General features: G+C 57.0%; 4 protein-coding genes across 4 annotated transcripts; 1 reads left to right on the forward strand and 3 right to left on the reverse strand.

The window, feature by feature from the left end:
• Nucleotides 1-883: 883 nt before the first annotated feature.
• CHGG_10183 (uncharacterized protein) lies at nt 884-2,557 on the reverse strand (the record flags this gene model as incomplete). Its single annotated transcript, XM_001228109.1, has 1 exon — nt 884-2,557. One exon carries the CDS (start codon nt 2,555-2,557, stop codon nt 884-886), a length of 1,674 nt encoding a protein of 557 aa, XP_001228110.1.
• A 2,888-nt stretch (nt 2,558-5,445) lies between these two features.
• On the forward strand, nt 5,446-7,644 carry CHGG_10184 (uncharacterized protein; the record flags this gene model as incomplete). Its single annotated transcript, XM_001228110.1, has 6 exons — nt 5,446-5,449; nt 5,633-5,703; nt 5,756-5,978; nt 6,231-6,312; nt 6,440-7,087; nt 7,365-7,644. The coding sequence occupies 6 exons, from the start codon at nt 5,446-5,448 to the stop codon at nt 7,642-7,644; spliced, it is 1,308 nt and encodes a 435-aa protein (XP_001228111.1).
• A 305-nt stretch (nt 7,645-7,949) lies between these two features.
• CHGG_10185 (alcohol dehydrogenase I) lies at nt 7,950-9,090 on the reverse strand (the record flags this gene model as incomplete). The annotated part of the gene is made up of 2 exons (XM_001228111.1): nt 7,950-8,959; nt 9,030-9,090. The coding sequence occupies 2 exons, from the start codon at nt 9,088-9,090 to the stop codon at nt 7,950-7,952; spliced, it is 1,071 nt and encodes a 356-aa protein (XP_001228112.1).
• Nucleotides 9,091-10,451: 1,361 nt separating this feature from the next.
• On the reverse strand, nt 10,452-12,157 carry CHGG_10186 (uncharacterized protein; the record flags this gene model as incomplete). Its single annotated transcript, XM_001228112.1, has 7 exons — nt 10,452-10,517; nt 10,575-11,408; nt 11,460-11,546; nt 11,600-11,646; nt 11,694-11,918; nt 11,988-12,010; nt 12,123-12,157. The coding sequence occupies 7 exons, from the start codon at nt 12,155-12,157 to the stop codon at nt 10,452-10,454; spliced, it is 1,317 nt and encodes a 438-aa protein (XP_001228113.1).
• Between the last annotated feature and the right edge of the window lie 627 nt (nt 12,158-12,784).

Genomic DNA, 12,784 nt, shown 5'->3' on the forward strand with positions numbered 1-12,784 from the left:
TTATGGTGAAGGGAGGCTCGTGTTTGCACAAGGGATACGACGTATATCCCTTTGAAGGTGCGTGTGTATATAGCTAGGAGGTCGTTTGCCGTTTTTAGGGCACGATAGTGTGGGAACGCATGAAATATGGAAGGCGGGCCTGGGACGCATAGGGAGCGGCGGGTAGTGTATCACTAACAAACTCTTGGGCGGTGTATCACTTCGATAGGAAGGTCTTCATAGAGAAAGAAGCTGCTTGTTGGTGTTGTAGTAACGGAGAGCAGTTGAATCACAGACTATAGGGAAACCAAGGCTGCGTCCCATAGAAGAAATCAGTGGCATGGCACCGGAGTAACCAACTTGGCATTCATAACCGTGAGGCTGTGGCTTGATATTCCTTCCGGGTTATATAGGTGGCGCCCCATTGTGTACTGCCGGTTGAGCTCGGCTGGTTCAGACTCGCGGGGGTACGAAATGAAACCCCCTTCAATCAACCAGGTATTTCTTTACTTTCTAATCTAAGGAGCGGTCGCAACCGGGTTTCAACCACGCCTGGTGCTGTAACCGAGAACAGTCTGAACTGCCGACTGGGTTGTAGCACTATTTCGTACCAGCTCTACCCAAGCAACTCCAATAACCAAAGCCACAAGAGACAGGAAAACATCAAGTCACGCAAACTGAACGCAAAGTCTAGAAAATACGCTGAAATTTCACAGGAATATGATGACATTGTACAAGAAACGAAGACGCAGCCGAGGGCGAGGTCCCAAGAAAAAATCTGTGCTCAAACAGTTTCCCCCCTAACCCCCCCTTTCCATCCTCCTCTAACATAAACAAGAAAACCACCCCTCCCTAGTCTAATCCAACCCAATCCACCCCATCCTCAATCAAACCCCTTCACACTTTACAACCCCGAGGGCGCAGCACTAGGCGTCGCCGTCACGGTAACCACCTCGTCCTCCGGGCAGGTATCATCCTCACCCTCACCCTCACCGGAGTTGCTCCCCTCACCCGCCCCCGGTGCGGCCGACGCCGTGGCAGTAGCAGTGGCAGTGGCAGTGGCAGTGGCCTCGCCGGCGTCGGCGCCGCTGGTCGAGGTCACGGTGACGACCTCGTCCGGCGGGCACGCGCTCTCCTCGGCGTCGGAGCCCTCGCCGCTGTTGTTGTCGTCGTCCACGATGATGCCGGCGCCGGACTCGCCGCTGCCGAGGGCGGCGGAGGAGGTGGCCGCGGGCGCGGCGCTGGTCTTGTCGCCCTTGTTGTTGCCCTTGCCGTTGCCGCCTTCGGCAGCGGTGGGGGCGGGCACGTCGGTGGTGGCCGCGCAGTCGGCGACCGTCACGAAGACGGTGGATGCGGGGGCGGCGGCGGTGACGGTGACGGCTTCCTTGGTTACGGTTACCGTCTTCTCAGCGGGGGCGGCCGCGTCGCAGTTGCAGGCGTCGTTGTTGCCGTTGCCGTTTCCGTTGCCGCTGCCGGGCTTGACGCCGACGGTGGTGGTCGCGGGCTTCTTGACGGTGACGGTGCGGGTGCCGGTCGAGGTGATGGTCTCGGTGGTGGTGGTGTCCTTCTCGCCGCCGGCGGGGGGAGTCACGGCCGGGTTGGGAGCCTCCTTGGTGTGGGTGACGACCTCGACGGTGGTGGACTCGACGGTGGACTCGACAGCAGTGGTGACGACCTTGCCGCCGCCCATGGTGACGGTGACGACCTTGGTCTGGGTGAGGGTCATGACCTTGGTCTCGGTGGCAGTGGAGACCTGGGCCGGGGCAGTGGCGGTGACGGTGACGGTGCTGCCGGTGATGAGGCCCTTGGAGGCTTCGTCCATGACGCTGGAAGAGATGGAGGGAACTGCGGTCACGGGGCAAACGGTCTCGGTGAGGATGACGGTGTCCGTGACGGTGGCAGTGCTGAGAGCCTCGCTCGGGAAGTTGGAGAAGTCCTCAGTCCTGGTCGGGCAGTCGATGACCTCGGGAAGGCACGAGGTAACAGTGCGGATCGACGTGGTTGAGAGAGTGAGGGTGGTGACAGCAGCGGGGTCAGTCCCGGTGACGGCGGCGTTGGTCTCAGTGGTAGTCACGCCCGCCTCGACCGACGTAGCCGTTGCAGACTCGGTCAGGGTGCTGCCAGTGATGAGGCCCTTGGAGGCATCATCGAGAACACTGGACGAGATGGAGGGCACGGCGGTCACGGGGCAGACAGTCTCGGTAAGGATGATAGTGTCAGTGACGGTAGCGGTGCTGAGAGACTCGGTGGGGAGGTTGGCGAGGTCCTCCGTCTTAGCAGGGCAGTCGGTGACGATAGGGAGACACGAGGTGACGGTGCGGACCGAAGTGGTCGACACAGTCAACGTGGTGACGGCACCAGCCGTGCCGTTGGTCGGGAGAGGAGCAGCAGTGGCGACACCAGTAGACAAAGGAATTGTCACTGTGTCAGAGACGGCCGCAGCATCATCCCCAGGAGCCACAATGATGCCGGCAGTTCCGTTGTTGTGTCTCCCAAGACGCATGTAACGGGGATGCCTTCTGGAGTAGGCAGAGGTGAGGGTAGCGAACAGGCCGAGGGTGATATAGGCGGCCTTCATGTTGGCGGTGCTGAGTGTTTGTTTCGTAGTATGTTCGTGTTGTTTTGGTGGATATCAATGAGCGCCAGGCCAAGTGAGTGTGATCCAAGAGTGAAAAGAGCGAAAGTCAACTTCGCAAGAGGCAGGCAAACACAGTTGCTCGCGTTGAAAGAGAATGTAGATACAGTGAGAAGCTGGGAAGCGAAAGTTGACGAGCCAGCAAGCAAAAGGAATGATGCTTGGGACTAATGAAAGAAAGACAGCACTAATGCCAAGATGAACGGAAGGAGTCGTGAGGAGAGAAGGGGGAGGAAGACGAGACAGTCCTCGAACCTCGGCGTCCTCCCGGAGCTTTATGAGTGTAGCATTCCGTCTCCGTGGCGTCCAGAGCATTCGATGGTCTGAGGGGGATCCATAGCACGTCCACAGAGCGACAGGGAGCATGGAAGGAGAAGCAGGGGCATAGCCGCCTCGGCGGCCCCATATCGCTCCATTGCATCACTCACATCCAGCTGGGTGTCACGGCCTGCGGCCCTTAATCAACGGGATCCTCCACAGGGGGGGGGGGAGGACAAGCGTAAACATCGGGACCACGTTGACGGTGGTGGGCTGTCTGCAAGACCCACAAGAGCACGGAGAAACAGAGGGCGGCTCTGGTAATCTAGGAGTGGTTCTTCGGTGGGACAAGGGGGTTGCCCAGCCCTGTCAGGGGGGGCATATGCAGGAACGATGAATCTGAGACGGCTGGCCAGCCAATCGCCGACTTGGGCGGCACACGAATCCGGTAAAGGGGCCGTTGAGGGGCCAGTGAGGGGGCATGCTAGGGGAACAACTGGGAACTTTAACAACCCAGACACCAAAAAGCCCAGAAGCCGGCCAGAACGTTTGAACTTGTCCCTGGCAATAGTTAGGTATCCCTCCCTCCCCTACTGTGATATGGGTGCGAGCCGAGCTTGCGACGAAAGTGGAAGTGCAGCCAGTCCGTACGGCGCTGTCCAGTTTGAGCAGCTTGCTTGCTTGCATGATAAACAATTCGAGGGCTAGCTAGGCGCATAACCACACTGACAGATCGATCAACGATCCCCATGCCTAACGATCCGCGTGTTTCTTCGATGATGGGCGCTGTGATCCACGGTGTGGCCGGGATGCAGAAAATCGGAAAATCGGAAAACCGTTTGGTCCCTGACGTACCTGGCTGATGACAACCAAGAGCCCGGTTGCACTGTGCCGAGTGGTGAGTTAAGCTTTTGCTGTTATGCCGAAACTCGGCTGTGTTTTCATGCGCAACAACGAAGCACGGTTTTTGTTTCGTGGTTCGAGCGAGGGAGAAGTGAAATGCGACGTCGGCATTTGGGGTCAACTTCGTCGACTAGGTTCTCAACACGACAGCGAGTGCACACATGGCGGCACGCACAACACAGTAAGCATAACTGTCGCCAACGAGTTCGCCTGGCTCGGTCTCGGATTGTCCGGGCTTTCGGTACGAAGCAAAAAGTTAGTTATGTTATATCCACCGTGGAAAAGCCCGCAACCGAGTTCGATCGATTCCCCATGAAATATGGTGCGCTCTGGAAAATTATCAGGGATGATGTGGAAATGTGGAAATGGGAGAGTTTCACCTTTGCAGCCCCGCTTCAACCTGAAATCGTACCCTGCCGTCGGGACCAGCGGTGATTGGCCCGCCTCCCGTCAAAGATCCACACATTGCGCAGTCCTCAATGCGAAACCGCCAAAGCCCGGAACTTCGGCGGGGACCATTGCGGCAGCGCCATGGACTAATCTTGGTCAAGGCTTTTCGCAAGGACTCGCAGGATCTCGGATTTGGGTAATTACTGTGTATGAATATTGGTGTTTGGTAGATCCGCTCATCATTCGAGCACTGGGCATTGTGCAAGGGCATGCAAAGCAAGCCTATTTTTGGTATCTCATATCACACAAGAAACGGACGGATAACTCGTTGCTATCCAAGCGTCATTTAACTATTAGTTAGGACCAAAGAAACAAAGCAGACGGAAAGCCCGGGCGCAAGTCGGCAGCCCGGAAGCATCGGCTCGGGCCAGGTAACGGCGGCGCAGCGCAGATGCATTCGACATAACTACGAATACTAGCCTAACTACAGAGGAGTTCCTTGTATCCTTTTGGCTCGGCAATGTCTCCTCTCAACTCTCTTGTGCCTGAGTCAGTTAGCGATGGCGCCGATCTGTTGGATCGTGGAGCCATTCATCGACTTCGTCCCAACAACTCCCGCTCTTTCAGGTGAAACTCCACAAGCCACGCCGTGAAAATCATGTCTGTGCTCGGTTGTCGGATGAACTGGCGCACTCGAATGGGGCACTTGAGCCTGCTGATCAGCTGCAGGCCGACTTCAATTCATTCAACGGCGGCATGGTCAACCTGTGACTTATGAGGCCACTGATTGCTTCAACCAGCACATATTAAATATCGAGCCAACTCATCTCTTAGCAATATGGCTTCTCATTATCACGCTGATAGGTGAGAAGAAAGGCTTCGAGGGAGCGTGTGATCAAAAAGTCAGATGATGGTGCTTTAAACGGTTAAAAGCGGGAGACCCTGGTGGGTTAGGGTTGGGTTATCTTTGGCTCTTGCATGTCAACTCAATAGTGTCTCGGGGGCCAGGCAGGGAACTACCTATCTCTCCACTCCTTGGTGGCTGATCATTGACATTCATTTACCGCCATCTAACTAACCTCGAGCAAGAGTCCTCCTCCGAAGGGGCGGTCAAGTTGCTTTTCGAATTCGTTTGTTTGTTTTATTGCCATCTTTTGTTCTTGTTTCGTTCTTCATTCTTGTTAGTTTTTTACCTGCTTCCACTCTCCCGTGTTGGAGTTGTCGCGGATATCGGAATACCGAGATCCGGCCTCTCGGGGGTTTAGACATTGCCCGACACCATGCGTGAGTCTCCGTCGTGATCAAGTGACGAGACACGACTATGCGCCAAATTAGCCAATCTAACCGTTGATATAGGTCGCCCATTATTGCTGCCATGTTGGCTGCCACTCCTTTCACAGCTCGCCCCTGGTTTGGCATTCCCAGTCTCTAGCCAGGGGATCGTCACCATACACACCGATCCTGCAGGTCGTAGAGGAGCTGTGGCTAGCGAAAGTGCCATATGCTCCAAGATCGGAAGGGATACCATTGCGATGGGCGTGAGAATTCCTTGTTCCTCGCCTTCTTGACATGCAACTAATAGCCAGCCAGGGGTCTGCCGCCGACGCCATGGTGTCCACCACCTTGTGCGTAGGCGTCATCGGCATGTACCACTCCGGCATTGGCGGTGGCGGCTTTATGCTCGTCCGTGACAAGAATGGGAATTACGAAACTATCGACTACAGAGAGACCGCCCCGGCGGCCGCGAGCCAAGACATGTATAAGCACGACCAAAACGCCAGTGTCTATGGCGGCCTGGCCGTCGCTGTACCGAGTGAGCTTAAGGGGCTGGATCACTTGCACCGAAAATATGGCGTCAGTAACCACACTCTTACGAACCGAGCCCCTAAGAGGCTAACCATCTGCTAGACGCTCCCTTGGAAAACGCTCGTCATGCCTGCCGTACGCGTTGCTCGAGAGGGCTTTAAGGGTAAATATCAGTTCGCAACGCCCTTGACAAAACCAGTCGAGCTTACACGGCGCCTAAAGTCACCGAGGACCTGGTCCACTACATGGAAAATGCCAGCGCGGATAACAACACATTCTTGGTCGACGACCCGATCTGGGCTGAGGATTTTGCCCCCAATGGTGAGAAGGCAGACTCATAAGTAATGAATATCATTAACACTAATTCACAGGCACTCTTCTCCAACTCGGGGACACTATCACAAGGAAACGCCTCGCCGAGTAAGTGATCCATGTCCGCCATGATTTACGTTTACTAACCATTTCCAGCTCATTGGAGAAGATTGCCAATCAAGGGATCGATGTCTTTTACAAAGGGGAGATCGGTGAGTTAGCTCTGCGTCATAGGGTTAAGCCGTCCACTGACCTGGCCGCAAAAGCCGAGTCCATGGTCAGCTACATCCAAGAGATGAACGGGATCGTGACCATGGAAGATCTCGACGCGTATACCGTCAATGTGAAGCCAGCTCTTAACATCACGTACGGTGACTACAGGCTTTTTGCCACGGAAGCCCCTAGCAGCGGCGCCGTCACCTTCAGCATGTTCAAAACAATGCAGCAATACGCGCCGGAAGACCTCGCCGACATCAACCTGACCACCCACCGTTTCGTCGAGGCCATGAAGTTTGCCTACGCAGCACGTCTAGAACTCGGCGACCCGGCATTCGTAAAGAACGCTTCGCAAATTGAGGCCTTCCTGCTGAGCGACGACACAGCCGAGGACATCCGCAGCCGCATCTTCGACGACAGAACGCAGCCAGTGGAAGCTTACGACCCGCTGTCCCTTTTCGTCCCCGACAGCCATGGCACCTCGCACGTCGTCGCCTCCGACGAGTCCGGCTTAACTATCTCATCCACAACCACCATCAACCTCCTCTTTGGCGCCCAAATCATGACGCCCGACACAGGCATCATCCTGTAAGCACACAACTCGCTCCCCCCGCCTTCCGCAACCACCCAGCACCCTCGGGCAGCTAACTAACCACCCCACTCCCCCAAATCCAGAAACAACGAAATGGACGACTTCTCGCAACCCGGCAGACGCAACGCCTTGGGCTTATGGCGCTCGGCCGAAACTACATTGTGCTCGGGAGAGCGCCCATTATCATCCATCTCGCCCGTCATAAGAGAGCACGCGGGGAGAGGACACGATGTTGCTCGCGATGGGTGCGACTGGCCGGTTGCGCGGCATTAGGGGGAGGACGGGGACGGAGGCGAAAATCCTGGCGCGCGGCATGAGCCTGCACGACGCCGTGGCCGCGCCGCGCCTGCACCACCAGCTGCTGCCCCATGTGCTGCGCGTGGAGGAGGGGTACGATGCGGCGGTGGTGGCGAGTTTGGAGGGGAAGGGCCATGAGATTGAGTATATGGCGCCGGGGCTGAGCGCGGTGCAGGGGGTGATGCGGTTTTGGGATGGGAGGTTTGATGCGGTGGGGGAGCCGAGGCAGGTTAATAGTGGGGGGTATGTTGTTTGAGGACTCATGCATGGTGGGAAGGGGTAAGAGGGGGGTGGAGTGTAGGCGTTGTGAGAGGGGAGTTCAGTTCAGCATTTACGTGTAGCGTGTAGTATTGTACCTTGAAATGCATTATCAACTCAGGTGATGGGATACGGAAAGGTGAAATTTCTCGATTATTCATTGAACTAGTTAATGCCAAACCAGATACCGGCTACACCACCCGCTCGCCCACCTGCCCAAGTCATCATCATCAAATACAAAAGCCATATCACCCCGTTTGCCAGAACACCTCGCCGCCCAAACGCCTTCATACCTTTCCTTTTTCACTTGCTAGTATCGACCACATACCGGCCCACGATCTTGCCCTCACGCATCAGCTGGTACACATTCTGCAGCTCGCTCATGCCCACCGTCTTGCACGGCACCCTAATCAGGCCGCGGTTGTAAAAGTCCAGCGCTTCCTGCGTGTCCTGCCGGTTGCCAACATAGCTCCCCTTGATGGTGAGCATACGCACGACCGTATCAAACACGGGGGCGCTGAGCTTGGCACCAGCCGGCAGGCCGATGCAGACGACGGAGCCGCGGCTGCGCACATACTGCGTGGCCTGCTGGAACGGCTTCTCGGCGACGGCCAGCAGCAGCACGGCGTGGGGGCCGAGGCCGTCGGGGCCGGACGCCGCGCGGACGTCGCGCACGAAGTCGTCGCCGACGCTGGTCGTGTAATCGACGTAGGCGCTCGCGCCGAGGTCCTTGCAGCTCTTGCCCTTCTCCTCGCCGCCGTCGATGGCCACCACGTTCAGGCCCATGGCGCGCGCGTACTGGATCGCCATGCTGCCCAGCCCGCCGCCCGCGCCGACGATGGCGACGTACTGGCCGGGGCGCACGCCCGATTCCTTCAGGCCCTTGTACACGGTGATGCCGGCGCAGAGGACGGGGGCGACGGCCTCGAGGTCGCAGTCCTTGGGGATGCGCGCGACGTGGGCGGCCTTGGCCACGGCGTACTGCTGGAAGGTGCCGTCGACGGTGTAGCCCGACAGCAGGGCCTTGGGGCAGAGCGGCTCGTCGGCCTGCATGCAGAAGCTGCAGGCCAGGCAGCTGCCGTTGAGCCACTTGATGCCGGCGTGGTCGCCCAGCTCGAGGTCGGTCACCAGCTCGCCCTTGGCCACCACCACGCCCGCGCCCTCGTGCCCGCCGACGAGGGGCAGCTTGGTCTCGAGCGGCCAGTCGCCCATCATGGCGTGCAGGTCGGTGTGGCAGACGCCCGAGTACTTGACGTTGACGAGGACTTCATCCGGGCCGGGCTTCTGGACGGGGATCTTCTTGTACGACACGGCTGTTGGTGATGTTAGGATATGAGGTGGCGGGATGGGTTATACACAATCTAGGGAGGGAGTATGGCGTACGGCCACCCGACTTCTCAACCACTTGAGCCCATTGCTCGGTTGGGATCTCAAATTCGCCCATTGTGATTCTGTAAACTTTGCGAAGCTAGTGTGTGTGTGTGTGTGTGTGTGTGTGTGTGTGTGTGTGTGTGTGTGTGTGTGTGTGTGTGTGTGTGTGTATATAGTGTGTGTGAAGTGTGGGTGTGTGCCGAGGAGGGAAGGATGATGATATCACTGGTGTGGATCAATCAGTGCAAAGCAGGAAGGAACCGCTGCCATCATTTATACGCATCGGCCATCGTCACCGTTCAGTATCACGCCGGATTATGATAGCGAAAAAAGGCCCAGTCTCGACCAACAAATACAAGAAACATGTAATACGAGGCCGAGCGGCAAAGGTGATTGATCGGTTGGGTGGTTGAGATGCAGGACGTCGGTCGATGAAGGCAAGCCTGCATGAACCGTACGATGTGGTAGACGCTGAACCCAAGAGGTAGCTTCTAGGCTCGATACAAGGAGCATTCCGGAACCGATGGCCTGACTTTTCGGCGTAAGGTAGCCGGGGCTGGAACGATTCCCAGCGGAATTGACCGCGGGGTCGGGGGAGCGGAACCAAGCGAAGCTCCTTCAGCAGCCCTCAAAGACCCCCCACATTTGTCTTAGAGTCTCAAGAGAAGTGCTCATAACTAGAATACCTGATTACCTTGTGTTTTCGTGTACAAAACAAACATGATAACTTTTGGGAGATGGTGCTGTTCAGACTTCATCGCCGTACCTTACGCCTCAAGTCTCCAAACTCCTCTCGGCTGTATACATACGAAGTTTGCAGGTATGCCACAGCCCCAGAAACCCTATCGGGGGGTTGGAACCCCGAGCGTGGTTACGTCAGTCACAAATTCCCAACAACAGCTCGACAAGTCTAGACCATGCCACACGACATAGGAAATCACAGGGTTCCCCGCAAGACCTCCGCTGCCCCGGGCTTGCGTTCGATGTCTCAAGCCACCGAGCTGATGTGTGGCATGCATAACGCATAACCGGCCCTGCCATGAGGAGGGCATAGTGAGGGGCGAACTGCTGCGGGAGGAGCCGGTTTAACAAGACATCATGCGGAACATCCCAACCAGGTAGAGCGACGTTATTCCAAGCGCTATATGGCCCGTTGCATGCCCCAAACGGTCATGTGTTCGGGAGCCCCAACCGCCGGGGCCGGGCATCCCTGCAGTAGGCGGGAAATATGGGGCACGCCGGCTTGGCATCAGTGGGCCGTCCCTTTCACCATCACCATCACCATCGGGCTGCCATACATGAGGTCCATAAGCAAACATAACGGCATGTCAACTTAACGTCGTTCACCTATCTGTTTTTGGCGCCACCCATGAAACACTGCCGCCTTCTCCGCATAAATATCGCTCGCTTTCTACAACGAAATCAATGACCCTTCTACGAGCCACCCGGTCCTCCCAGCAGGGCGAATCTCCGCACGATACCCGGTCCGTATTCTTGGTACTGTCGAATCGTTAGCTAAACCCATATCCCACCGCAAAATTCAGACATAGAACGTACCTCCGCCTTGGTGTGGCAGTATGATCGGAACTCGGGCGTCTGGCCCAGCAAGCTCCCGCCAAACCACGGCCCGTGACGCTGCCTCTTGTGCCCGATGACCTGCACCTCCAGTCCTCCACTCTTGGCACCACCGCTGCGCACCTCGCTCTGACGGATCCTGGCGTCCACGAGCTGCTTGATATCGCGCTGTAACCTGCGGCCAAAGTCCTTGTACAGCGTGCTGCCACCCGAGAGGACAATGTTCTTGTACAGGCCGCGACGCACATCGATGGGCGACGACTGAATCACGCCGTCGACAACCACGGGTAGCGGCGTCAGGAAGTCGGATGAGTAAATCTCGGGGTTGAAAAAGATCTCAGGCGCCAGGAAGCGCTCGTAGCCGACGTCGACGCTCACTTGGCGGCCGCCCGGATGGGCGACAACGTGCTTCAAGAACCGGGTGCGGTCGCGGTCGTACTTGCCAAACTCGTTGACGATATCCGGGCAGACGTAGCAGTACTCTTCCTTGATCTCCTGCGCCGTCTTGAGAGACGAGTCTGGCTCGCCGCGGTCACGGAGGAGCGACTGGACAAAGTAGGTGATGTCGCGGCCGGCGATGGGGATGGACTTGATCGAGGAACCGATCACGTAGCCTTCGGCGACCGGAATGACGTGCGTAACACCGTCACCAGAATCGATAACCGTGCCTGTCAGAGACCGATCCGTGACCTTCGACGACGTCCACGACGCAGCAAGTGCTAGCACAGCCTGGACGGCAATGTATAGTCCGGCACAGTTGAAGGATTCGAAGAAGATCTCGGCCGTGTTCTCGCGGTTCTCGGGCGGGTTTAAGGGCTAGAGTCTATTAGCCACAGCATCATACGCAAATACCAAGGGCAGCCTCACCGGCTCCGTGAGGAGGAAGTAGTGGTCCTCGGGCTCTACCCTGAGGTACTTGAAAATGGAGTTAGACCAGAATCTCTCCATATGATCCTGCCGCCACGTATTAGCCTCTCCCGCCAGCATCCGTTACTTGTTCAACCAACCCAGTTCTCGATCTGCCCATGCCGGATCGGGTAGTGTAACCCATAGCCTAGCTCCGTCAGCCGCCGCCTTTCTTCCTCAGTGGAACGGACCTACCAGGTCCACCCGCGGCCGAGATGGCCTCGTCGCCAATGAAGAAGTCGAGGTCCTCGGTTCCGCGCTTCCCCGATAGATGACCGGTCGGGCCAGCTCCGCCGGTCAGGAAAGAGGGCCTGTTGGGAACGGGAGGGCGGCCGGAACCCGCACCACCGCCGGTCGCGGCACCCTTGGTCGCAATCGCGGTCGGGAAAACGAACGAAGGAGAGTCGTTTCCGGCGAAACCTAACAGAATGACCGGTCAGCCATGAAACGGCGAGAAGTCGTTGTCAGCTCCGAAGGGGGGAGACGAACCTAGCTTAGAGAACCCCGTGCCGCTGCGAGGGTAAGTTGTGGTCAGCGATCGTAGACTTGGTGGACTTGTGGCTGGCGCATCCTCCTCTGTTTCCTCGAGAGCGGGGCTAAGGGGGGTCTCGCCGCTACACCTACTTGTCCATGACAACGGCTGGGGTTTGGTTGGCCATTGTTGCAAATGTCTGCTGCTGCGCGCAGCTCCTGCTAGTGTTTCTGCGCGGTCAATACAAAAAGCGACGCTCAAGGGCGAGGTGTCGTCCAGGATGCAGGCAGGCAGTTAGTGGAGAGCGTTGAGGTCCAAGATTACGTCTGACGAAGCTCCCCGAGTTGACCCACGCTGCGGCTGTGCGCCAAGAAATACGGGTGCCCCGCCAGCTACGGTGGCCGGAACGTCTGTCTGCCCAAGCTGCAAAGGGCAACAACCGGGCACGTCTTTAACATCGGCTCAAGCTCATCAGACAGATGCAACCTCTTATGTCGCAACTGAGACACCACTTAGTCAATAAATATGGCAGCAGATGATAGACCGTTTACCTAATCACTCAGTGCCGGCAAAATCTCAAGTTCTAGAATGGAATAAAATAATTGAGAACAACCATCGCATAGAAGCCCAGCAAGCACGGTCGGTCTTTCTCAAGGTTGAGCCAGGCACAGTAGCGCTCGCGCTCATGAGATGCGGGAATCATGAAGGAACACGACCGCGTCGCTCCTTCCCTAGATACCAATACTTCCAAAATTTGAGACTGGCACCGTGTAATTCGGCCATTTAACACCCACAAAACTAACGACCACCTGTT

The sequence above is a fragment of the Chaetomium globosum genome, genomic scaffold (genome assembly GCF_000143365.1).
Source record: "Chaetomium globosum CBS 148.51 scaffold_7 genomic scaffold, whole genome shotgun sequence".
NCBI classification, from domain to species: Eukaryota; Fungi; Ascomycota; class Sordariomycetes; order Sordariales; family Chaetomiaceae; genus Chaetomium; species Chaetomium globosum.